At 41.9% G+C, this 27,179-nt stretch overlaps 1 protein-coding gene across 5 annotated transcripts in view; it reads right to left on the reverse strand.

Annotated features, from left to right (window-relative positions):
- Positions 1–7,711: 7,711 nt before the first annotated feature.
- Positions 7,712–27,179, reverse strand: part of reps2 (RALBP1 associated Eps domain containing 2) — a 196,472-nt gene continuing 177,004 nt past the window's right edge. For all 5 annotated transcript variants that reach the window (XM_060832954.1, XM_060832955.1, XM_060832953.1 and 2 more), the window contains 4 exons: positions 24,339–24,422; positions 20,186–20,325; positions 19,294–19,399; positions 7,712–8,900 (listed from right to left, as the gene is read on the reverse strand). In XM_060832954.1, the coding sequence (XP_060688937.1) occupies positions 8,832–8,900; positions 19,294–19,399; positions 20,186–20,325; positions 24,339–24,422 (399 nt within the window). In that variant the 3' untranslated portion in view covers positions 7,712–8,831. The remainder of the gene's footprint in view (positions 8,901–19,293; positions 19,400–20,185; positions 20,326–24,338; positions 24,423–27,179) is intronic.

Raw genomic sequence — 27,179 nt, forward strand, 5'->3', positions numbered from 1 at the left:
GCATGTGGAAGATACTAAAGATGGTATCAGGGTTTAAACAAAGACTGAAAAAGAGAATGGTTATCTGTCATTGTAGAGTACATAAATGATCTCTTAATCTCTTTGGCTGGGACAGCTACCAAACTATTGATGCCAATAATCTAAATTACAGTTTTCTTAGAGTCATAGAAACGTACAGCACAGAGACAGATCCTTCGGTCGAACTTGTCCATGCCGACCATTTATCCCAACCCAATCTAGTCCCAACCTGCCAGCACCTGGTCCATATCCCTCCAAACCTTTCCTATTCATATACCCATCCAGATGCCTTTTAAATATTGTAATTGTACTAGCCTCCATCACTTCCTCTGGCAGCTCATTCCATACATGTACCATCCTCTGTGTGAAAAAGTCACCCCTTAGGTCTCTTTTATATCTTTCCCCTCTCACCCTAAACCTATGTCCTCTAGTTCTAGACTCCCCCACTCCAAGGAAGAGACTTTGTCTGTTTATCCTATCCATGCCCTCATGGATTTATAAACCTCTGTAAGGTCACCCCTCAGCCTCCGACGCTCCAGGGAAAACAGCCCCAGCCTGTTCAGCCTCTCCCTATAGCTCAAACCGTCCAATCCAGGCAACATCCTTGTAAATTTTTTCTGAACCCTTTCAAGTTTCTCAACGTCCTTCTGATAACTCCATAAGTCTTTGACAAAGACCCAAGTGAAAACAACTCAGATCCTGCACTGAATATCGAGCTGTAAAAGTACTGGATTTAAAAAAACAGTACTATACTTGAAAGAGATGTACCGTTCGATGAGGGAAGGTGTTGAGTACAGTACTGCAAAGTCATTTGATCCTGTGTTGTTTCACTTTTATGCAAATTATGTGGATGCAAGACCAATTAACAATGCCCTAGGTTAGTTGTGAGGGAATAGTCAGGACAAAAGACACAGTTAACATTCGGAAAGTGATGTAGATCTTTTATAAAATTGGGAGGTAAATGGCAAATTAATTTTGGATCATTAATTTAATATTGACAAATGTGAAGTTCACAAAGGAAGAAAAAATTAACTATATAGTAAATTAGCACAAGAGCCTTTCAAAGTGATATGAGAGCAGCAGAAGACTCTGTATTCATGGTCAAGATAGAAAAACAATTTAAAAAGTGCAAATAGAATGGTGGCATACATAAGCAGATCGGTCACGTACAAGTGGTTCTTCTGTAATGCAATGGTTGCATTCTTGTGCAACTCTGCATTTTAGAAAAATCACGCTTTATAGAATCCCTAAAGTTTGGAAACGGGCTCTTCGGCCCAACAAGCCCACACCAGCCCTCTGGAGAGTATCCCATGCAAACCCATTCCCCATTACTCTACAATTACCCTGACTAATGCACCTAACCTCTGAACATTATGGGCAATTTAGCATAGCTGATTCAGCTAACCTGTAATTCTTTGGATTGTGGGAGGAAACCCACACAGACATGGGTAGAACGTGCAAATTCCACACAGTCACGCGAGACTAGAATCGAACCCAGGTTCTTGGTGCTGTGAGGCAGCAGTTCTAACCACTGAGCCACCATGCTGCCTGTTAAAGTGTTGGTGATGTAATCGCATTAGCGCAACATGCATTTTAAAAGTTTGTTCTTTAGAAACAGTTTGTCAATCGCATTACAGTGAATTTGTGTTAATGAATTGAGTGTTATAGCAGAACAACCTGTATGGGTTTAGGAGTTATGTTGAAGCTTCAGAATAAACTAGAACACTGGAATTAACGCAAAACGGGTAACTGTGATTCTGCCCAGTGCACCACTCTTAGACCTGTAACATTCCCACCGTTTTTGTGAGCTGATATAATAACATACAGTCTTCTGAAGGCTCCAAGTCCCTTAGCGGTTAAGGGCCAAGATAATTGATTATGTCCAATTGCAAATCCACGCTTTACTCGGTGATAAAATGCACATTTTCAGTCCAACAATGAGCTCTATAATTTATCCTTCAGTAACGTGTGTGCCACAGTATTTTTCTGCTTGGCCATCAAGGTGTGTGCTGGTATTGCTCCTAAACTATCACGGGCCACTCATTCTGATTGTTTGAATCAAGCGAGCATCCTCATCCCCCCATCTTTAAAATTTGCAATTAACTCAATGGCTTTCTCATTTAGCTGTTGAAACTTGTGCTCTGCTGCACTTCCAGTTTTGTATTCACAATTCAGCCATCCTAGGCTTTCCAAGCTTAATCAACTGACCTTTTAAAACCAAGGGCAATTTGTCTCAAAGTCGGTTGAAAAATAGATCCATGAGATTTAAAGAGCTGTTTTTCCAATTGACGTCAGAAAGTTTATGAATAATTATAGATGTGGCATGTATACCTCCATGACTGGCACTGTTCCTGGAAACATGTAGAGATCTGCAGACTTGGTCAAGAAATCAAGCTTCCTAAGAACAAAGCCAAATAATCTGTCTTATCTAGCTGAACTGTTAGGGTAAAGCACTCTGCTTCAGTTTAACTTGTAATGAGTCAGGTTAATCCTCAATCAACATAACACCCTCTGATTAAAACACTAATCAGGAATAATACCCATGATAAAGTGGGCATGAACTAGACTGGGGACCGAAACCCACTCAAAACTGGGGAGTGCATCACTGAGAATCATTCATCACTGGCCTTTTCATCGCACAACCCAGATTTGGGGTGGGGTGGGGGTGAAGACTGCAACGCCCAGTATCATCACTTTGGATTGTTGTTAGGTGCTAAAAAACTTTATGCAGCTATAGAAAATAATCCTGCACTTTCCCCTGTTTTGTGTGGGTTTCAGTCCCCCAGTCTAGTTCTTGCCCACATTATCAAGGGTACTACTCCAGATTAGTGTTAATCGGAGGGTGTTATATTGTTCGAGGATTAACCCAACAGGTTAAAAGTTAAACCGAGGCATTGTGCCTTTCCTAACAGTTCAGCTTGATGTTAGAGAACATTTAGCTCTGTTCTTAGAAAGCCTGGTTTCTTGGCCAACATTCCTTCGTCATCATCAGTAAAAACCGACTCACTGATCTCACTTCTGCTTGTGAGGTGTTCCTGTGCATTGCATGATGGCAATAAAACTCACATTACAGAAGTCACTGTAACTCAGTGCATTTAAAGCCGGTTGAGAATGTTTTGAGAAGTGAGGTAAGGGCCTACTTCAATGCAAGATTTTCTCCTGAATGCACCCATTCAAGACTGAGGAATGGTTTCAGAGAAATTTGTTCACACAGGAGTTCACAAAATCTGGGATATTTTATAACAGGATGTGGTTGAGGCACAGACAACTACACCTTTGAAAGGAAAATTGAGTAAATATTTGGAACAGATGATGCAGCGTTGTGGAACCTGAGAGAATCTGACAATGGGATCTGGTTTGAATGACTCTCGCAAAGAGTTGGCACAGATTGTGTATGCTTCTTTAGTGCTATAAATTCCTATTAAACAATAGAGCAGGCTGGTCTTTCAAACATCAGTGCTAATTATTTGTATTTGACTATTGATTCACCTTGTTTACAGAGGCAAATGGGGCACAAATTAATCAACACAACATATTTGGAGTAAAATCTATTAAAAAGAGTGGATTTAATTACAAAATGCGAGAGAAACTCAGGAGGTCTGGTAGGCTTGAACAGGACTCTGAAGAAGTCATATTAGACTCAAAACATTAACATTTTCTCTTCTCTCCACAGATGCTACCTGCCCTGCTGAGTTTCTCCAGTATTCTGTGTTTGCTTTCGATTTCCAGCATCTGCAGGACTTTATTTGAGTGGCTTCAATTAATTGCTTTAACAGACGCCGTTTGACTTTTCAAGGTTTAGATAGGATAGACATTAAACAAAAGTGTTGATTTGGGTGGAGGTCCAAAACTGGAGATGCAACTCGAAAATAGTCATTATTAAATTCAGTGCCCGAGCACGTTTCAGGAGCTGGCGATCAGAGGCTATGAGTGAGCACGTTGTAGGCTATGAGTGAGCACGCCTGAGCATGTTGTAGGACCTGGTTGCAGGACTGGGCATGGAATCGGAACAGGCAGCGACAGCGACGGTGAGCGCTCAGCTCCTCCTGAGACGCCAGACTGTGGCTACATGGAGTTAAGACTTAAAAAAGACTTTAATATCTGGGTGTTTCTCATTCCTTTTGTCTTTGTTTTCCTTTATATCTGCTGGTTTTTGTAAAACTCTGGTTTTGTGTAACCGGTTGCGAGATGGCACCAAAGAGTAGCAACTTTCGCTTCAGCAGCAGCATGGCAAAGGGACCCATAGCCCATGTCGGAGCATTTAACTACAAGGACAGTAAAGTTGGGACACTGACCTTATTCTGCTGCCTTTACATTCTCGGTTGTGCTTTATTTTTCTGCATCTTAGGACGGTGCTGCAGAGTGGTGACACTTTACAACGGTTTTCACTGCAATTTGTAACAAGATACATATGATAATAAATAAATCAAATCAATAAGCCACGAAAGAGGAAAATTAGAATGTGCCCAAGTGTATTTGAGGTGAAAAGCACAGATGCATTGAAGCCACAAAGACATGAAGGAGAGAGCAATGAAAGCATGTGCTGATGGGTATCAAAGTGACGAGGGATTGGACAGGTTGGGTCAAACATTGCAATGGTCTGATTGGATTTTGTTAAACTACACATAATTAGGAATATGATGCACTTGGTAGTGTTTAGCATGCTGGCTTGTGATTGGCCAGAACTCCAACAAACAGAAATGTTCACCCCACTAAAAAGGAAATATTCAGTGAGCAGTGAATTTCTCCCTCAATATATTTATTGGGAAAATATCTCATTCGCTGTGAAAGCTCTACACAAATCAGAAAACCATGACAATTAAAGTGCCACAAAAAGTGACTGGGAATGAAGGACAAATAAACATGCATTTTTTGTACCCAGGCCAATATAATGAGCCTTTGACAAGTTCAGCAATACCATGTTAGGTGAGAATTCTGTCCATTGTTTTAAAATAGTTAATGGTGTTGGCACACATGTCCTGCAAGGCTTTGTGAATGCCAAATATGTTGTATAATTCCATTTCTCAAATGGAAATGTTTATCACAGTTTATTATAAACATGCTAGAGTGAGATATTTGTGGCCATCAATAAGTCATCATAGTCATTACTCCTTACTGTGTAAATGCTGGGGTTGGAGGTGTTAAAATTCCTCTTTACTGGAGTGAATGCCAAATTAAAAAGCTGTAACTTGTAAAAATCATAAGGTTTCATATCAGGTTGATTCCTACTGTAATTACAGGAGCACTGCTCAGGTCAAGAGGACTAAGTTGAAACCAGACAAGTGAGAGAACGAGCGAGACCAAAAGTGTCATTTGATAAACAGTGATCTCTTTTCTTTAAATTGGGCCTGTTATATGAGGATGCTTTTTGTATGTGAGTATTTACCAAATGGGTAGTTCATGTTGGAAGTGCAATGCACCAAGTGCTTCTCAATCGGTTACAGTGGATTTATTATGTAACGGCAGCACAAAGCACACAGTCTACGTCTTCAATAGTTTATGGGAAAGTATGCAGATTGTTAGATAGTGGTGTATGAAACAGTTGATGTATAATAACTACACAACTGATTGAGCGACTGTTCAAATAAAACAGAGAACAATGAGTGTCTGGGAGCAAGTGCAAAGCAGCAGTCTCCTAACAAGGACTCAGATGATGTCATGAACTATCCATTAGGGGCTCCTTTGTATTGCCCACTGAATGCCAAAACCAAGCCCCATATTAATACAGGATCATAACCAAATATGGTGATGCAACCTGAGTATTAGCTTATCATGAAATAGTATATTTTACGGATATATTAGATTTCTAGTGTGTGTTTCAAGGCAACAACATACTATGGTTTCAAACTGATCAGAAATTACAAAGGTAAAGCATTGAAGCTCAACGTGTCACATTGTCGTTAAATACATTGCTCCATTTTTGTTATCGTACATATTGGATATATTACACCTAAATAGATCAACCTGATGCAAATAGCTTGAGGAAGATCTTTGCATTTGGTCAGATTTGCAAATTGGCGAGAATGACTTATACCTACTAATGTTTGTGTCTACCAGTTCTCCCATTGATCTCTGCCCTAAGCAACATATAACTCGACTGGAACTTCAGGTTGACTCACACTCATCATCTACATTGTTTCTTACAGTTAATATTTACAAGGTTGGAATACACTAGTCTCTAAATGGTTGGGACCAGATGCACCCAGGTTGCCTGGCTGGGGATACAGCCATAATAGTGGTCTTCTACCAAAGGTCTAATGAGAGTTAGCGAGCTTAGCGAAATGAGAGTGTTTGGAGTATAGTGGAGGTGGGGATAGCTCAGTGGTTAGCACTGCTGTGTTACAGTGCCAGGGACCTGGCTTCCATTCCAAGCTTGAGCAACTGTTTGTGTGGAATTTGCACATTCTCCCAGTGTCTGCGTCGGTTTCATCCAGGTGCTCCAATTTCCTCCCATAGTCCAAAGATGCACAGGTTAGGTGAAGTGGTCAACAGTCTTCAAGAATGTACAGGCTAGGTGGATTAGCTATAAGGATTGCAGGTTTACAGGGTTAGGATAGTTTTGGGTGGGATGCCCTTCAGAGGGTCAGTGTGGACTCAAATGGACCGAATGGCCTGCTTCCACACTGTAGGGAATCTACGATTCAAGAGCAGGGCTCGACCACTTTATTCGCAAGGCATGTTTTAAAATGCCGCTGACAAAATACAAACCAAGTACGCATCAGTTTTAGAAACTTTAACAGATTTATTTTAAAAGAGTACTACCGACTCTGCAATGATTTTTTTTTGGGAGGAGCAAAAGTTGTTATTCAGAAGAAAATATTTAAATCCTACAATCCCTGATACCTCTATTTAAATAACTATTCCACATTATGCATAATTCAGAATAAAAATATTGCACATCAGTACAAAGCAGACATATGAAGAAAAATCTATAAAACTGACAGTTAGAGTGAGAACTATTGTGCCCTAATGGGTTTACATACAGGCAGTTGCACAGAATACAAGCATGCCATTTCCAGAAAAGGTTTCCCTCTGATGACATGCAATTCTTTTGTTATTTTGTCTACATAATGACAAGTCCAGGAGTCTCACAGGGCTTTAAATTACAACTACAAGATGCCCATCACTTCAGAGAGCTGCTGAAACACAGTACTTCACCATTCAACTAGAATTCATAGTACAGAGGAACCTCGATTATCCAAACGAGATGGGTGGGCACTATTTCATTCAGATAATTGATTATTCAGTTAATTGATTCAATGCCTTTCCTCTGGGGCTTGGAGTGTTCTGTTAAGTCCACTCCCTGTTCAGGAGACGAGGCAGCAGCACACTGCTCGCAAGCCCTTGCAACCCCCCCCCCCCAACCTCATCCAAAACTGCCCCACCACCCAACCCCATCCAACACTGCCACCCCACCCCCAAACCTGTTCAAAACTGCCCCCACCTGCACAATACTGCCCCCCCCACCTGTCCCCTAATCCAACACCGCTCCCCATTCACCTCCCCGCCTGTCTCCCAACCTCTCCAACACCACCCGCACCCCCCAAAACCATCCAACACAGCCTCCCAGGTCGCTCCCCGCTCATCTGCATCCCCTCCAACACTGCCCCTCCCCCCCACTCCTCAAACCTGTTCAACACTGCCCCCTTCCCCCCCCCCCACCCCCACTCCTGCATGCCCCCAACCCCGTCCAACACTGCCCCACCGTGCCACTACCCCCCTCTCTACGGCAGCCGGTCTGGACACCAACGACAAGACTGCTGCCTTCTGGGGGCTGAGTCTCCAAATAGCTCATAGCCACACACACCTTTTTTATTGCAATGTTCCATCTTTATCCTATAGAGGACAATGTTGAAGAGATTATCTGGGGAAGGGGGGTTTAGGGTACACGCCTCTGTAGAACTCCAGGGAATGTATGTGAGGGGAGAGTGAGAGGGTGGGAGGTCAGTCATTTGGAGATTGTGCCTGGCCTCCCATCGATGTCCAGGACTGTTCTTGGCAGTATTTCAGTAAGCGAAGTTCAGTTTTGATCACTGTAAAGAAAATACGCGATCAGTATTGGAAACATGTCTCTGATGTAATGTTTCTATCGGGACCTTGAGATCTTCTTCAGATAATCCGAAATTCGGATAATCAAGGTTCCTCTGTAATATAGAACATATTGTATACAAGACTTACGATGATAAAATTACCCACTTGAAAGTTAACATTGTCTTCATTATAAATTTCCTTAAAAAACTTTTTTGCACAATTCATAATATAGTCGTTGAATATTGAAAATGCAAATAAGTACACACATTTTATGAAGTGCAAAATTTGTTGGGATGGGGAGGGGAGGGAGAAAATGGCGTTGAACACATGGGACAGATCTGAAATGAGCAGGTTATTTGGCAAATTCTCAGATTGCTTGGCTTTCCTCCTGGTTTATAATGGTTTTGGACTGTGCATGCAAGAGTCACTAACAACACAAATTGTGCTTTCAATTGAAAGCCATTCGTAACCATGTTAACCACACAAAAAAAAATCGCTCTAGTACTTGTCACACAGGTTGGCCAGAACATATTGTCCTTCAAACAACTGTACATTTTCAAAGGTCATTGGAACACGCAAATGTGTGTGTTTGCACCAGGTAGGTTTTCCTGCTTATATGCTCAGTTTGTTAAAGATTGATGGCACCAAGAGAAGTTATTGGATCACAGTGGTCTGAATTGTGCTTACATTTGCCCTGTTCCTATCCAAAGTTTTAGACTGCACACAGTCCTCATAGCTGAGCTTCTGCTTTACTGCCCATAACTTGTTGAAAAGTGATGAAGTCACGTCTGCGAGACTGGTCGAAGCTGCTCCAATTGAGACTCTAGTGCAATCCGTTCTTTGCGAACTTCCTAAGAGAGATACAGAATTTGTATTACATGCCAGTCTAGTCATTTTATACAACCAATATGCTTAATTAGAACTTTTATTTTAAACCTTTTGAAGACAGCACAGAATCAAAGCATAGTGCACAAATCTTATGGGAGTACAGTCAGGTGGGTATTGATGGGTATATGGAGTACATTGCTATCTTGTCTTTGAAAACTAAGCTCCTTGTTCCAAAAAGCACAGATGGCTATAACAGCATTACCACCATTGCTAATGCTCAGGAATGAAAACCTCTCAATACAAATCTGAAAGATTAAAAGCAGTAGAGTCAGAGGCTGTAATTAGTGAGTCTCAAATAAAGGAAGAATTTCCATTAAAATAGTTCCTATTTTATTTGAGGTGTCCCATTGCACCTCAAAAAGGCTTTCTAATTGGTTAAGTGCAATGAAGGAAAGAAACACCGTCAATGTCTGAACCACATGTTCCTGCAAACAGTAAACAATAATATCCAGATAATCCAGCTTTTGGTGGTTGAGGAGAAAGAAGGTGGGCATAACTCTCTTACCAACCTTCAAAATAAAGCCATAGAACGTTTTACATCAATCTAAAGAGAGAGTTGATGGGGCCTTGGTTTCATGCTTCATTCAACAAAGATGCAAGGGAAATATGCAACTATCACTATTGTATTTATGCTTCCTTTTGAAATCAACTACCTCATAATCAGTTGGGCTTGCACTCTGGTTCACTTTTGTGCACTGGAAGCTACATATATAAAATCACAGGGCCCTGTTTTTTATAGGCAAAAACAACATTAAGATGGGTTATGCCTGCTTCAATTCAACAAAGTCGCACTAGTTAATTTCTCACAGAAGTGCCTTGACTAGTCTTAACCCCATTGCTTTAAAAGCTAAGTTTGGTGGTTCACTCTCAGTCATCACTAACTGTGCATTCTGCATGGTGATACTTCCAGCAGTCAGAGCAGACTTGCCAGCGAATAGCACTCTATGGGATAAACGCTGTATTCCCCTTAATTCCTTCTCAATTCTTGAGAATTCTCCTATTAAATACTTGATAAAAAGATTCCACAAAACTTTTTTTTGTAATGCTCAAAGTCCAGTAATTACATTTTGTCTCATTAACGAATAAATTCTTAAAAGTATTCTGCAAAGATTTCAGGGATTTACAACCAGTAGCTTTGAACCTACATGAGGTTCATGAAGAACTAACATGTGGTCCCCAACATTGATGATCAAGCCCATTTCAATGGTAATTAAATGGCTTGTTGTTTTAAAACCTTTTATTAAGATTTAATGATGTATTCTCAAGTACAATTAACAACTTTTTTGTTTAGAAAACCTTTACGATGTTAATCAAATTTACTATTTTTCATGATTATTGGCAGGTGTAGCAGTATTTCAACTCTAAATACAGTGCTTTTGACTAAATTTGGAAAATAAATATCCTTGTATTAACATTGTGAACCCTTGCTCGAGATTGAACAACTATGGTGGTAAAACAAAACACAGTTGAGAAATAAGGATATTTGTTAACAGATTATCCAACAAATATTTATGAAGCTTAATGGCCATTTATTCTGAGAATAATTAATAGACACACCATGAAATACTTACTGAATATTTAAAAAAAAATTTCCACATTCCTGACAAGTTTGGCATTGTAAATTTATAAATTAGCATTTATAATGCTAATTACCCATGTAAATTTGCCATGCTGTAATGACACCCTCCCACCAGTGATGGCAACGGAATATTCAATGGATGAAAATAAGAACAAGAGCCCAATTCTTTTTCTCGCTTTTATCACCCACTAAGTTACACTTGGTTTTGGCCGAATAGTTCTTGTAAACTTTTTCAAATGCAGGGAAATACCACTCCCCTCAAAGAAAAATCAAAGATCTAATTATTTTTAAGCTGAGCATGCCCAAGAATAAAAAATCCCTTTCAGGGTGTTCTCCTAGCATTGACACTTGCCACTCTTTGTACAATAGAAGGCACTTGCTCAAGATCCTCATTTGTAATCATGGATTCTACTTAATCTGGCTGCGAATACAATGGTGATTGCAGCTTCTGATTTCCATTCAGGGGATGTGGGTTCGCTGCCTGGACCAGCATTTATTGCACATCACTATTTTTCCTTGAGAAAGTGGTGGCAAGTTGCCTTCCTGAACCATTGCATTCCATTTACTGTAAGTGCATCTACAATACTGTTATAGAGGGGGAGTTGCAGCTAACATGTTCCCATGTATCTGCTGCCCCTTGACTCTCAAGGTATGAGTGGTTGTGTGTTTACAAAGTGCTGTCTAAAGAACCTTGCATTTCTGTAGTGCATCTTGTAGATGGTATACACCAATGCTGAGTGTTGTAGATGGATGGAGTGATGTCTGTGCATGTGACATCAATCTAGTGGGCTGTTTTGTTCTGGATGGGGTCAGACATGAGGTTCTTTGAGCTGTACTTTTCCAGGCAAGTAGAGAGTGTTCCATCATACTCCTGACTTGTGCCTTGTCGATGGTGGACAGGCTTTGGGGAGTCAGGAATTCGCTGCTGAATTCCTAGTCTCTGACCAGTTCTTGAAGCCACAGTTTTTAAATGGTTGGTCTCATTCAGTATCTGGTCAATGATAACCACAGGAGATTGACAATGGAGGATTCAGTGAAATGTCAAGGGGAATTGGTTGGATTCTGTCTTGTTGGAGAACGTCATTGTGTCAAGCGAATGTAACTTGCCAGTTGTCAGCACAAAGCTAGATGCTTTCAAGTCTTGCTAGATTGGATATGGACTGCTTCAGTATCTCGGGATTTGTGAATGATGCTGAATGCTATGCATTCATCCGGAAACATCCCCACTTCTGACCTTATTATGGAGGTCATTGATGAAGCAGCTGAAGATGGCTAGATGTCAAACACTACTGTGAGCAAGTGCTGATCCTCCAGGGCCTGCATTCTGTAAATCTATTTTGAGAAGTTTTGACCAAAGTTTCTTCCTTTTCTTGCTAAAAAGGAGGTTGATGATTTATTTTTTGTGTAAACACAAATAACAAATAAGTGACATGACAAAAGGGGGTGTTGCTTTGACCGAAGAGAGACATCAAGGGACATTGAATTAATTACCTTGGAAATGTCTACTGACAGAAATATATAAAACCTGTGAAACTCCAGAGTCCAGTATTCCATCACCCTTTATTTACATGTGGAGAGTACTCGACACTGATCTAGCTCTTTCAGAGCCTACTCTCAGAGTGAACACAATCTTTGACCTTCCTGTTTATTTTGTTTTTTTTGGCTTTTTTTAAAAAACATACTGACCGTAACACCAGCCAGCACAGAGTCAGTCCCCTAAACCGAGGGGACTCTGAAATCTCCTGTTCATTTTTTTAAAAACAAATTGTAAAACACAGTTTACAAAAAACAGTTAACATTTATAGCTGTATACAACAGCAATTTTACAAGGGAGAGGAGCAGCCAAGCCAGACCCCAAACCCTACCATTCACCCAGTTTACAGGGAGATGAGGACAAACCTCAAAATCCCAGTTTCAAATATGACAAGACAGTGACAATGACATTTGGACATAAAAGGACAATCCAGTTACCTAAATGGTGCATACAATACAGACCCAACAAGTCCCCATCCCTCCCACCTTCTGGCCACTCTAAGGCAGCCCGCCCCTATGCACCTTCTGGCTCTCAGTCCACCCCATGCCCCTCCCAGTTCTCAGTCCACCCTGACACACCTTTTGACCACCTCTATGACAGCCCGCCCCGGTACCCGCCCAGGGTGACAGCGGTCAGGACGGCCTACCCACCTTCCAGCTTCACTAACCACCCTCAGCACCTCTCGACCACCTCTGGGGCAGCCCGCCCCAGTACCTGCCCGGGGAGACAGGACCTTCCTGTTTATATCTGTCAGCCAGGGCTCCCTGATTGGGTCTGTTAAACCCAGTCCAATCAGGGAACTCTTATTCTATGATGTCCACTTGGCTGACCTCATCACAGCCTCTAGGCCTCATGTACAGTAGCTGAGAAAATTTGAATCATACCAAAATAGAATTCTTACTGTTGCTCTCGGAATCCAGCAACAAGTGTCAGATGATAAATCATTTTTAAAAATGAAAAGTCAATTTACTGTTGTCTCCACCTTACCTTGTAATCAACGCCATCACCTACAGTGTCTCACCCAGAACACATTATTGTTAGCTTCTTACCACAGGTTTAATACACTGTGGCAGTTTTAGTTGTACTGGAACCAATTTTTCATGTAAAGTTCACGACCTTTCATGTTCTGTCCAAGTTGTAATTTAAAATCAACACTTTTCAAAGCCAACATATAGTTACAACTTCTAGTGATTTTTGGGAAGATTTGTAGCTCAGGTTGATGATAAGTATATAAATTAGCTTGCTGAACTTGAAGGGTTGTTTTCAGATATTTTGTCACCATACTAGGTTACATCATCAATGAGTCTCTGGTGAAGCGCTGGTGGTATATCCCGCCTCTCTATTTTTAGGTCTTGGTTTCTGAAGGATTATGTTATTTACAGTTTTCTTTTCCCAAGGGAAGGTAGATAGGGTTAAAACCGATGTGTTTATTGATGGAGTTCTGGTTAGAATGCCATGCTTCTATAACTTGTCCCCCAAAAAATGAACAGCACCTGTAAGTAAAGGGACTTTAGTCCGGAGTAATTCTTCACTTAATTAATTGATTTACAGGTTATGGGCAATGGTGGACCTTTGCCTTGAACAATTGCAATCTTTATGGCAATGATTCCTCCATAATGATTTGGAGCACCCACATTCATCAAATTCTGGAACTTGAAAATCAGACTTCTGACCATTCTACCCACCAGCATTCTCCAGTTAGAAAAGGATCCATTTACCATTAGTACGGTTTAAATGCTATATGCATCACTCTAGGTCTCACTCACAACTAACGCACACCTTGGTCAAGCTATCACTGGGTCCCAGTATATTGCACTCTGGTTACAACTGAGCATAAGGTACCATTTGTCATGAAGTCAGAACCAGCGAACTCATCTTAAATATCTCCATCGCTTTCAAGCTTGTTGTCATTTTTAAAAGACTAATTCTTGAGAGGTGGTTACTGACAAGGCTAGTATTCCTCACCTCCCCATAACTGCCCTGGAGAAAATGTGGCAATGAACAGCCATTATGAGCCACCACAATGTCCTTGGTGTAGGTACACTTATAACTCAATTCAAGGATTGTGATCCAGCAATTAAGGAGTTCCCAGTCAGGACACTGTATGATCTTAAAGGGGCATGTGCAGGTTGTGGTGTTCCCATTTACCTGTTGCCCTTACGTTTGATGTGGGAGAGACCAAGGGTTTCAGAGCAACCAAAAAAGCTTTTCCAAAAGCTTGCTGTGTTGCTGGTGCGTACTGCTCCTGTTGTATGCCAGTGGATGAGGAAGTGCCTGTTTAAAGATGGTGGATGGCATTGGTTCAGGTTGCGGCTTCGATTTGTTTGGTGGTGAGCTACGCTCGGTGATGTACTGAGCAATTGTTAGATCTGTGAGCTGACAGGTGCCTGGGTCTTGACGAACTTCATCTTAGGATCTTAAAAGTGGCAGATTAAGATAGTTGATAAATTGGATTTTAATTTTCCAAAATTCCCTATATCCCTGGAAATCTCCATTAGACTGGAAAATAGTGAATATAACTCTATTACTCAAAAAGGGAGGGAAGCAGAAAGCTAGAAATAATAGGTCATTTAGCTTAACATTTGCCATCGAAAAAATGATGGTCAAAGCTGTGATGAAGGATTTAAAAAAAAAATTCAAGTAACGAGGCAGATTCAGTATGGTTTTATGATAGACAAATCCTGTAAAACCAAATTTAGTAGAGTCCTTCGAAGGGTTAAATGTAAGCTGTCAGTAAAGGGAAATCAGGCGATGTATTTTACGTAAATTTCTAAAAGGCATTTGAGAAGGTGCCAGATCAGAGGTTATTGCAGAAAATTAAATCTCATTGTATAAAGGGGGACATATTGGCAAGGACAGAAGATTGTTTCCTGTGAGCTAGCCAGAGATAAGTGGGTCAATTTCTAGTAGTGGTGTGCCACTGGGGTAAGTGCTAGGCCTCAGCTTATTACATATTAGAACTAACTTGGGTGAAGTGATGGAAGATATTGGTTGCTACATTTGCCAATGACACAAAGATAGGCAGCAATGTTAGTTGTGAAGAGAATGTAAGGGGGAACCAAAAGGGTATGGATGGGATAAGTGAGTGGGCAAATATCTGGAAAATAGAGTATAAAGTGGGAAACTATGAAATTAACCTTCTTGGCACAAAGAATAAATGGTGAAAGAATGCAGAGCTCTGAGCTGGAGTGGAGTCTGGGACTCCTAATGCATGAACTACAAAGAATTAGTTGCAGATATATCAAAATTAGGAAAACTAATGGAATGTTAACATCTACCTTGAGGGGAATTAAATACAAAAGGGAAAGTTCTGCTTCAGTTGTAGAGGGCACTGGGTGAGACCACATCTGGAGTACTGTGTGTACACAGTGTTAGTCTTTAAGGATATAAATATGTTGAAAGCTGTTCAGAGAAGGTTTACAAGGCTAATGTCTTGTTTGAATGGGCTGTCTTATGAGGGACGACTGGACAGATTAGGCATTTAGAGAAGTAAGAGACAAATTGAAACATAAGATCTTGAGGGAGCTTGACAGTACATCTGCGGAAAAGATGATTCCTCTTGTGGGAGAATTTATAATTAGGGGGTCACTGTTTAAACAATCAGGGGTTGCCTATTTAAAACAGATGAGAATAATTATTCTTTTAAGTCCTAAATCAATGGAATTCTCTTTAAGAGGCAATAGGAACAGATTATTTCAATAACTTTAAGGCTGACGTAGACAGATTTCTGACAAGCAAGGGGGTGAAAAGTTATTGGGGATTGGCAAGAGTGTGAAGTTATTAGATCAGGCATGATCTTACTGAATGGCTGACAGATTCTGGGGAGCAGATGGCCTACTCCTGCTCCTAAGGCATATGAGCACTGTTGGAGAAACATTCATCCAGGCAAGAAGGAATATTCAAGCACACTGCTAACTTATGTCTAGCAGATAATAGAAAAACCTTTGGAGTGAGATGCTAAGTTACTATGAAATACCCAGCTAATCTTTTCTTAAATATTAGCTGATCCAGTTAAATGTCTGGTCACTAAGAGCCCCTAAGATGTCATTTGTGGCACGGTAAATGATTATAATATGAATGGATGTTAATTGGAGGTAGCTGCACACTCATTCACCATAGTCAATGTCAGGCATTTATGTCATGCTCATGCTACTTGCTGCTCATCATCCCAAGTCTGAACGTTGTCAGTGTCCGTCTGCAATCTGCTTCATTACTTACCACCTACACCATCACAGGCATCCCCTCTCACTCTTTCCTCTGCTCTCCATCTTTTACCTGCTTAAATTCGATTGTATCTTTAACCTTTTTCCAATTGCGAAGAAAGGTTATTGACCTTGAATGTTAACTCCATTTCTCTTCCCACAGATGCTGCCAGATCTGCCGATTGCACACCACATTTCCTTTTTGCATTTGGGCTTCCATCATATTTTCCGTCTCTATCTGTTAACTGTCTGGTGAGGTAATTTATTGCCATAGGATGACATTGATTAAACTGTATGATATTGTAACACCCATAACAGGTATCTACCATGGTTCAGTAAGTTTCAAACTGGCCTTCAAGTTAGAAAGTGGCGAATTTAAGTCCCCCTCCAGTGAATTCAGTGCACAGTCTGAATTTCCTGTGCAGTACTCGTGGGGAGGGCTGCATCAGAGTGCGAGCTACTTGTGTTCCTCCAGCAGATGGAACTGGCAGTTAAACCTCTATCTAGCTCTTCACTAAAGCTTAAAAACTCTGTCAAACAGAGTAGTGTTCGCTCTGAAAAATAATTTGTTTGGTTTGCTTAAAACATTAAATTTTGCTGCTTTCTGCCCTGTGGGTTTGTGAAAGTGTAAACACATCTAAAAGTAGCCTTCAGTCTCCCTTTAATCGAAAAGATTCACCAAGTGTTGATTTTTACGTTTAGAGGATGTTTTGCTTCAGCTACATGAAGTCCTGGCTAGACCACACCTGGAGCACTGTACACAGTTCTGGGCAGTACACTTTTGTAAGGATACACTGGCCTTGGAGAGACTGCAGGGTAGATTTACTCACGTTATACCTGGATTCCAAGGTTGGAGCTTCAAGGAGAGATTCGACAAGGCTCGGGGATTGTACCCTTGGAATTGAGAAGGTTAAGGGGTGATTTAATCAAAAGTTTAAAGATACGAAGGGGAACAGAAGGTAAATGGAGAGAGCCTATTTCTGTGGATTGGGGAATGAAGGACTAAGGGCACAGTACACAAAATAGAATCATAACTCTGCAGCAGAGACTGGGAATCACTTCTTCATATAATGGGTTTTGGAAGTTTGTAACTTTACTCCTTTAAATAGTTAAACAAATCGTTAATTGCTGGATGCTAGATTAATTGTTCATTTTAAAACTGACATGGATAGATTTTGTTAAGTAAATGTTTTAAGGAATATGGGACAGAGGCGAGTATTTTGAAGTGTATCACAGATTAGTCACAAGCTCATTGAAAGGCAGAATAGACTTGAGGCACTAAATATTCAAGCTCCAGTCCCTATGCTTAACACTGAGCTCAAGTGGTCACTCTTGTGACTATTAGTTGGCTGTTTGATCTATAGATATAGCACAGATAAGCCCAATAATATCCTCACCCAAGCCCCAGACATTTGACATCTCATGGAAGGTTGTTGAACAGAGCTCAGGAGTCAAACTCTAGTCACGTTTTCACCCACTACACAAGGTGGTGTAGTTTGCCTACTGTCCATCTACTCCTTAGGGACTTCTGCTTCTCTATCAAGCTTCACAAACAAAGGAGCCCCTAAACTGACCAGGAGTGGTTCAATGCCAATAAAACGAATGAGCTGATATTGTCTCAAGATATTACCAGCACAATCACGGTACAACTAACATTTCACCTCTCTCCAAGATAATGCAGCTTACTACAACTTAACTCTCCTTAGTTAGACATAGGACTTATCACTAAAAGGAATCGTGCTGCAAAACGTCTATCACTAAGGCCTGTAACCAAAGAGTACATCAGGGCCCATCAACTAGAGCCAGGGGCATCACGGGGGCCTGGTGATTTCTGTTCCAATCCCAGATTGTTGCAGTTAGGTGCTTAGCAGTTCACAGTTGCACTGGCTCTGCCAACTGGTCATAAACCATCAAAATGGGGCTGTGAATGCAAATGTTTGTAATTGCAAAGGAATGTGTTGAGAGCATGGCTGGCAATACATTGACAAATGGTCTATAAAAGGATCATGAGTGAAAGGGCATAGAAAGGGAAATGAAATGCAGTTTGAGGGCATAGGATGGCATGGAGGAGGAAGTGGCATAAGTTGGTGTAGTTAGGATAAGGGTGAGGGAGGAACTGGGATTTTTGACTTTTTTTAAAAAAAAAGCAGCTACGAGAAAGAGCACAGCATGTCTTTGCAGTTTACTGGGTAGAGGGCCCAGCACACACCGGCAATCCCTGCTCAAATCCCAGAACAAAAACCAAGCCGCCATCTGGAGAACTTTAGATGAGATTCCCTACAGTATGAAAACAGGCCTTTCGGCCCAACAAGTCCACACCGACCCTCTGAAAAGTAACCCTACCAGACCCATTCCCCTACTCTATATTTATCCCGTGACTAATGCACCTAACACTATGGGCAATTTAGCGTGGCCAATTCACCTGACCTGCATATCTTTGGATTGTGGGAGGAAACTGGAGGAAACCCAATCAGACACGGGTAGAATGCGCAAACTCCACACAGACAGACAGTCAGTGAGACTGTCCTGGGACAGTGGCTCAAGAGTGGAAATTCAAGCTAAACGGTGCAACCTACAGTCTTTGGCAGTGAGGTGGCGGTCAATTCTCCAAACACTAAATCATTAGCTCACTGCTTGTTCAAAAATAATCTTTTTAATTCAAAAGCAGTAGGCAGGTAAAACTCATGAAAATTCTTAAAGTGTCAAAACAGTAAAGTGAGTGAACTACACTCTTAACAATAATTTCTCAACGTTAAGACACTGCAAGGTGTCCAACTCCATCCCAAGACTGGCATCATTTGGAAGGTGAGGAGTGAAATACCAGCCCAATGTATTACCCAAGTCGCGATAACAGCATATCCACAAACATTGGTATATTCATCGTGCTTATAGCAAGACAATTTAGACTTGGGTAAATCAGTACTTATAAACAAATATACAAGTTGTATTAAAAATAGATAGAATTTTTGCTGCGATAAAGAGCAATCTGCTTTTGCAGCAACTATAACATTGAACTCTCCAGCTCTGTGCGGTTATCTTACTTTGAATTGCTGCTGCAGTTCACCATTCAACCTGACCAGAATCATATTAGCCTCCTTGTTTTTGCGAACAGCTGTCTGAATGGCTTTTTTATGCTTGGAAGGCATTCTATAACAAGAAACGAAAAGTTATTTTGTTTTTTTTTAAAAAATGATAATGAAGGCAGTCAAATCCATAACCATCTTCAGTTCAACATTTCAGTGAGTGACAAATTATACCTGTAATGGGGATCGCTGATCATTGACTGTCAACAAGTAAGGTCTGAGAGATGGGGGCTTTATGCACAATTTTGAAGTTTCAGGCGAGTTGGATTTTACTCTCTTCCTGAAAAAAACACTCCCATCACCAATCCATGATTATTTAGTTTGCAAGAGATCTTTTCTTGCTGATCCAGGGCTATGTTTTGCATGGCTGTGCGGGTAAGGATTAATGTCTAACACACAATACAACTAGCAGACTCCGCTGATATTAATCTGAGGTCAAGCAGAGTTGAGAACCAGCACTCCACACTGAATGGAGGATTTATCCTGTACCTTTCTGTCAATAATGAATCCCCTTTTTTGTGCCTTTCTTTCATGACTAATAAAACAGGGTTTTTGAATTGGGAATTTTTTTAAGCAATGCAGAGTAAGCAGACACAGCTGGTCTAAGGCCACATAACTCAGCTTTTGCTGGTGACCTTTAACTTCTGGAGGAGTTGAAGCTCTGTACAATACACTGTCCATTTCTTTGGGTTGCACATTGCACATAGTGGCTACTTGTTTTCCACTTACTTGAAGTGGTACAACGCTGAGATAACAGTACGGAGACTACAGCTAAAGATTGTAAACGTTGTACACTAAGATTACGTTAACGCTCTGAATGGCTGAATACTAAAAGCAACACAAATATTACCTTTGCAATGGTTGGTGCGGTTTTGCATCTGGTGTGGAAGTCGAATTCAGTCGTGGCAACTGCTCCTGACTGTCCCCCTGGCTTTCAGGCCGGTGTTTTCTACGAAGAGGTTTTAATGGAGGCTGGCGAGATTTCACATCCTTTATGAAAAGAAAAAGAGCCATTTTGTTGGTTATTCTTCCCTCACCACTTGATCCATTGCTATATTTCCAGTAACACCACAACGTCAAAACATGCCCGAGTTTGGATTGAGAAAGACTCATTTGGTCTTTCAGGTCTCAGCCAGTAGGTGGCAGCGCTCTCACTTCTGAGTCAGAGATTTGTTGGTTTGAGCCCCCCTCTTGGGGGGCGAACATTAGCATGTAATCTCGGCTTCAATGCAGCACTGGAGGCAGGCTAAAATGTCAGAGGCAATGGGCAGAATCTTCCCAGGCACTAATCGATGGGGTCATTGGCAAGAAAAATTGGGAAAAAAAATCATGTGATGGAAAGCAAGGAGCTTTGCAACACTGATAGCAAAAAGACCCATTTCTCCAAACAAGTTCTCACAATGGGAGGGAGGCCATTCAGCCCACGTGTCTGCAGCTCTTCACATGAGAATAATCACCTCATTCCCATCTCCTGTTTTCTCCCCATACCCTGCACACTGCTTCTATCCAAATAATCATCTAATGCCCTCCTAAATGCCTCAACTGAATCTGCCCCCAACACACTTGCTAACTGGTGGGTGTTAAGCTGAGCCCTGGCATTTCTCACACTTGATTTCCGATTGGGAGAAAGTGAGGACTGCAGATACTGGAGCCAACTAGGCATTTGGCACCTGGGGCCCTCCCCCCTGCCACTTATCTCTCAGCCTTGGCACCACCCTCTTGAATGGTCCTACCTGTCCATCTTCCTCCCCACCTATCTGCTCCACCCTCTCTCTAAACTATCACCTTCACCCCCAGCTTCATCTACCAATCCCATACCCAGCTGCCTTCCCTCCAGCCTCAACCCCCCTCCCATATATCTCTCAGCCCCACTGACCCACAAGCCTCATTCCTGATGAAGGGCTTATTCCTGATGAAGGGCTTATGCCCGAAATGTCGATTCTCCTGCTCAACGCATGGTGCCTGACCAGCTGTGCTTTTCCAGCACCACACTCTTCGGCCTGACTTCACGTTACCCATTAAACCAAAGTTCTGATAAGTTGGGTGAACTGGAGAGGGGCAAGCAGCAGAAGGGTGATGAATAGGCTGTGCCGACAACCTACACAGCTTTAGCTGGTTGAGGTCCTGCAATGAGCTTGACAGTAATGGCCCAGGTTTTGAAGTTTGCTGTTTTTACTCTGTGCAATGGATGTGTATTTCTGCCTTTGACACATGCGCAGTTCAATATGGAAATCCAAAAGTTGTGAGTCCCACAGCATGTCAATGGGATGCACTGCTGACTTTCCCACTAATGGCAATCTTTAAAAGTTAGTGAACTGACAGGACTTTATTTTTTACACAGTGCGATATAATTGTTAACTCCTCTGGGAAAAAAAATTATGTCTTATTGATAACTGGGTTTTCAATAGTGTACAAAACCATAACTACTGTTAAATAGTCTCTTTGGTCCCGAAAATAAATTTTGTATTTGTGAATAACGAGGTTTATGTAATGAGTTTAGTGTAAATAAAGTCACATTTCAAAACAAAGTCTTAACTTTTAATGCACATGGTCCAAATTTTATGCCATTCTCTGTAAAACTGACAAAACAATAAAGGCTAATTGGTGCATTTCACCTCCCAGTTTACTGTCAGTGAGAATAATTCAATGGGATAATTTATGTTGTTTGACGACATTATTGCTGCTGGATGTCTGGAGATCCACTTAGTGCCAGATCCAAGTTAATGTTGGGAAAGGAGGAATCTACACCATAGACAATAATCAATTCTGTGGGGCAGCCTTTTTTGTTTAGGTTAGTGGTATGCATGATCATTTCACTGCTGACTATAAAATCTGAGACTATGTAAATGTTTGATTGCCATGCTGACCCATTGGCTTCCTGCACACAGCAAAGAAACCAAGAGAAGATTTGACCAAGGGGCCATTCCATTGGGATTCAAAGGGATTGGATGAGGATTATTCCACTGTTTGATGAGTCAGTAAATTGAGGACATAAACTGAAAACCACAGGGCAGTACGGTGGCTCAGTGGTTAGCACTGCTGCCTCACAGCACCAGGGACCCAGGTTCGATTCCTGCCTCAGGCGACTGTGTGTGTGGAGTTTGCACATTCTCCCCTTGTCGGTGTGGGTTTCCTCTGGACGCTCCGGTTTCCTCCCACAATCCAAAGATGTGCAGTTCAGGTGAATTGGCCATGCTGAAGTGCCAATAGTGTCAGGTGCATTAGTCAGGGGTAAATATAGGTTCAGGGAACGGGTCTGGGTGGGTTACTCTTCAGAGGGTCGGTGTGGGCTTGTTGAGCTGAAGGGCCTGTTTCCACACTGTGGGGAATCTAATCTAATCTAGTTGGTAGTGACAGAGAAATGCTTATAGGCACTGATCTGGGACACAATTAATTGGCATTTGGAGAAGTGTGCACTGACAAATGAAAGTCAGCACAAAATCATCTCTGACCAACTTGATAAGATTTCTTCAACAAAGTAATGGAGCGTTAATGAGATTGGGTGATTAATGTGCACGTAGACTTTCAAAAGGGCCTAACTGACTGTGTTAGCAAAACTAAAGCCCATGGAATTAACAGGACAGTGACAGCATGCTTACAAAACTGGCCAAGGGACAGAAAGCAGGGAGTAGTAGTGAACATTTATTTTACAGACTGGAGGTTAAGTACACAGTGGTGCTTTTTGGGTTTGTTACTAGCCCACAGCTGTTTTCATTGTGTTTTACAATTGCTTATCCAGGGCGTAATTTCAGAGAGAAACTGTTTCCAGAGACAGAGGGAAGGACTAGTAACTAAAAGGCTGAGTTTAGGTAAAGGTAAAAAAGGTTCAGAAGAGATGTGAGGATTTTTAAAAAAACCCACAGTGAGTTAAGGTGTAAAATACACTGCTTGGAATGGTGGTGGAAACATATTCAATAGTAACTTATACGCTGGATAAATAGGTGAAGCAAGGGTATGGGGAGGGATTCATACAAAATCTCCAGGAAATGAAAAAAAAGCACACAGTAAGAAAAGCCCCCGTCTGCCCTTGGCTTCCTGCTATGGGTGGGGGTGTCATTTACGTCAAGAGATACCCATCAAAATACAGCAATGGGAAGAATTTCAAACAGTTTAATAACAAAAAATCATGCACTTGAGAAATAAAATAACTAAGAAAGGTGGGTGGCAAGGGCAGAGAAATGGAACAAGGTGATTAGATTTCACACCAGAGTCAATGCAGACTTAACGGTTCCTTGCTTTGGTGTCCAGTTCAGCCCGAAGCTTGGTTTTAAAGCTCTGTTTAAAGAGGAATTGATTCACTGTGTGTAGTAACATGAAACAAGTGAATGCAAATGGGCAGCTTATCCTTGTTCTCACACAATTATTTCTTCATTCACTAAGTCCTTGCAAATTAAGCTATGGTTCTGTCCTGGTTTTGCTACTGGCCACCAAATCCCTCCAAACAGCCCAATTTCTACCTTGCTTCTTTTTTATTTCTATTCAGACAATTTGCACATAGTTGATGCCAGATGCTTCCCCTCACTCCTTACACGCCAGAACCTTTTTTGAGCAAATAGAAGCATGAAGTAACATAGCGAGAAAAGAGGTTGAACAGAAACTTCTATCTCTGGTTTTTCGCTGTAGAGAATGGTGAGTAATAGATTAAGAAGTCATATTGTGTCTGAGGTTATAAACTGCAGACTATAACTAAGCAGTGACAAAGACAATAGAGCAAATTGTAGGGCTACAAAGACCATAACTATTCCTTAAATTCAGAAATCATTAATCAGACATGTGTTATGTTTAGCATACATTGACTTGAGGTAGGGTTTAAGTTAATGACATTATGTGAGATCGTTGCCTCTATTCACAAGGATCCCTGTCTCTTTTGCTGACGTTTTAATTACTGACAGGGAACCAGGCGCATAAACCATGAAATATACTCCTTCGAACTTTGACCTGGAACAAAAGAAATTAAAAATTTGATCTTGCAAATATCAAATGCTTGCACATTCCGAACTAACCTTAATTGGAGAGCTATTTTCTTCTCCAAGATTACTTGGTCTCTTCACTCGAGAGGATAGATCAGTTAATGATTCTTTGTTGGCCTACAAAATCAAGTGTACAACAATGAGCTCTGGATTAGTTTTCCACAGACTACCTAGTTGAAGATGAGATGAGAATGGAATTTCTTTGGTCAAACCTTTGGGTCATCTGACCTCACAATTCCTTACGTGGCTCAAAATGGTGCTTTGTTTTGTAACACTCTTGGTGGTGCCTTGAGATGTTAAAAAGGTACAAGACGTGGTGGTGCAAGCAGCTAAAACAATCCAAAGTGGGCACACCCTCAGGAGTTCAGGGCAGGAGAAACATAACAGGAATGCAAAGAAATTCAGATGACCCATTTCAGAGGTCTCTGCTGGGACCTTTAAAGGGCTGTGGGGTCATGAATCAGTGGAAGTTGAGTTTTTAAAAATTGCGGTGCGGGGGGTTGGGGGGTATCAAATTGGCAACCTGGCTTCTGGGACTGTTTTAAATTATTTACAAGCAGATGGTGAGGAGAGAGTGGGAAAGCTTCTTGACTCCAATTAATAGCCTGTTAAACTCTGTATGGTGCCTGTCTGAAAGCCTACAGAAAATTGCTCAGCCTCTTGGCTTGCCATGGAGTTCTCTGTTGAACTCGGCAAGGCAGCCATAGCCTCCAACAGGGTAGGTGGCATGCCTACCTACTTGCCTTTGGCACAGGCACCACACTGACAGCGCCATTCTCTTGGCTGTGCCTCTGATTGAATTGAATTGAATTTATTGTCACGTGTACCGAGGCAGTGAAAAGCTTTGTCTTACGAGTAATACAGACAGATCACAGAGTTAAGTAGCAGAGATAGTAAATAATAGGTAAACAGCGGCAAAAACAAAAACACAGGTACAGGTGAAAGAAATTCAGATGACCCATTTCAGAGGTCTCTGCTGGGACCTTTGAGAGTCCATTCAGTATTCTAATGATAGTGGGGTAGAAACTGTTTCTAAACCGGCTGGTGCATGTGTTCAGGCTTCTGTACCTACCCCACAGTGGTAGAGGTTGTAGATAGACATTGCCAGGGTGGGAAGGATCTTTAAGAATGCTGGTGGCCTTTCCTTGACAGTGGGCCTGGTAGATGGATCCTATAGATGGGAGGTTGGCCTTTGTGATTGTCCGGGCTGAGTTCACCACTCTCTGTAACCATCTCCAATCTTGAATGGAACAGTTGCCATACCAGGTAGTGATACACCCAGACAGAATGCTCTCGACGGCACACCTATAAAAGTTGGCAAGGATATTCACCATCATGCCAAATTTCCTCAGCTGCCTGAGGAAGAAGAGACGTTGTTGGGCCTTTGTAACCAGTGTGTCCACATGAAGAGTCCAAGAAAGCTTGTTGTGGATGATGACTCCCAGGAGCTTGTTCCACCTCTTTGCTGTTAATGTGTAGGGGGGGTATGAGTAACATCCCACCAAAAATCAATAATGAGTTCCTTGGTGTTGCTGACGTTGGGAACTAGATTGTTCTCAGTGCACTATTTTTCCAGGTCTCCCACCTCCCATCTGCAGTCTTGTGTCGTTGCCATCTGAGATTCGACTGACTATGGTGGTGTCATCAGCAAACTTGGAAATGGCATTAGTCTGGTATTTGGCGATGCAGTCATGGGTATACAGTGAGTACAGTAGGGGGCTGAGTATGCAACGCTGGGGGGGGCTCCAGTGTTGGAGTGTTAGTGAGGATGAAATATTGTCCCCAATCTTCACTGATTGTGGCCTGTGGGTCAGGAAACTGAGGATCCAGTTGCAGAGAGTGGGGCTTCGTCCGAGATCGCCAAGTTTAGTAATTAGTCTCGAGGGTATAATAATATTGAAGGCTGAACTGTAGTCAATGAGTAGGATTCTTATGTAGCTGTTCTTGATGTCAAGGTGTTCTAGGGAGGAGTGATATGGCATCTGACGTGGATCTGTTGGTCCGATAAGCAAATTGGAGTAGGTCAAGATTAGTGGGGGGGCTGGAGTTGATTAATGCCGTGACCAGCCTTTCAAAGCACTTCATGACCACCGAAGTTAGGGCCGCTGAACGGTAGTCATTGAGACATGCTGCATGAGCCGCCTTAGGCAGAGGGATGATGTTGGCCCTCTTCAAACAGGCAGGGACAGTGGCCTGCTCCAGGGAGAGGTTGAAGATGTCCAAGACGACCTCTGCCAGTTGATCTGCACATGCTGAGTGCATGGCCTGGTACTCCATCTGGTCCCATCACTTTCCATCGATTCACATGAAGGAAAACTGATCTGACCTCTGTTGCAGTGGCTGTTGGGATAGATTTGTCAAGACTTGTCAGAATAGGTGTCACCTCTCTGCCGAAATTCTACTCAAAGCGAGCATAGAAGGCATTGAGATGATCTTGAAGGGATGTATCATTGTCTACCATCTTGCACTGTCTCTTTTTAGAATCTGTGATGTCATTCAGTCCTTGACATAGTTGCTGGGTGTCTGTTTGGGTCTCTAGTTTGGATCGGTATTGGCTCTTGGCTGTCTTAATGTCTCTGCAAAGGTCAGACTTGGATTCCTTATATTTGGGTGGGTCTCCTGATCTGAAGGCCTCACACCTGGTTTTAGCAGGTTCTGCATGTCCTGACTCCTCCAGGGTTTCCTGTTGGGGAACACCTAGATTGACTTCCTCGTTATGCAGTCCTCCACACACTTGCTGATAAAGTCTGTGACGGTGGTGGTGTACTCGTCCAAGGTACCTGCGGACTGTTTGATCATGGCCCAATCAGCTGATTCCAGACAGCACCGGAGTTGATCCTCTGCCTTCTCCGACCAGCACTGGGCCTGTATCCG

The sequence above is a fragment of the Hemiscyllium ocellatum genome, chromosome 12, assembly GCF_020745735.1.
Source record: "Hemiscyllium ocellatum isolate sHemOce1 chromosome 12, sHemOce1.pat.X.cur, whole genome shotgun sequence".
Lineage (NCBI taxonomy): Eukaryota > Metazoa > Chordata > Chondrichthyes > Orectolobiformes > Hemiscylliidae > Hemiscyllium > Hemiscyllium ocellatum.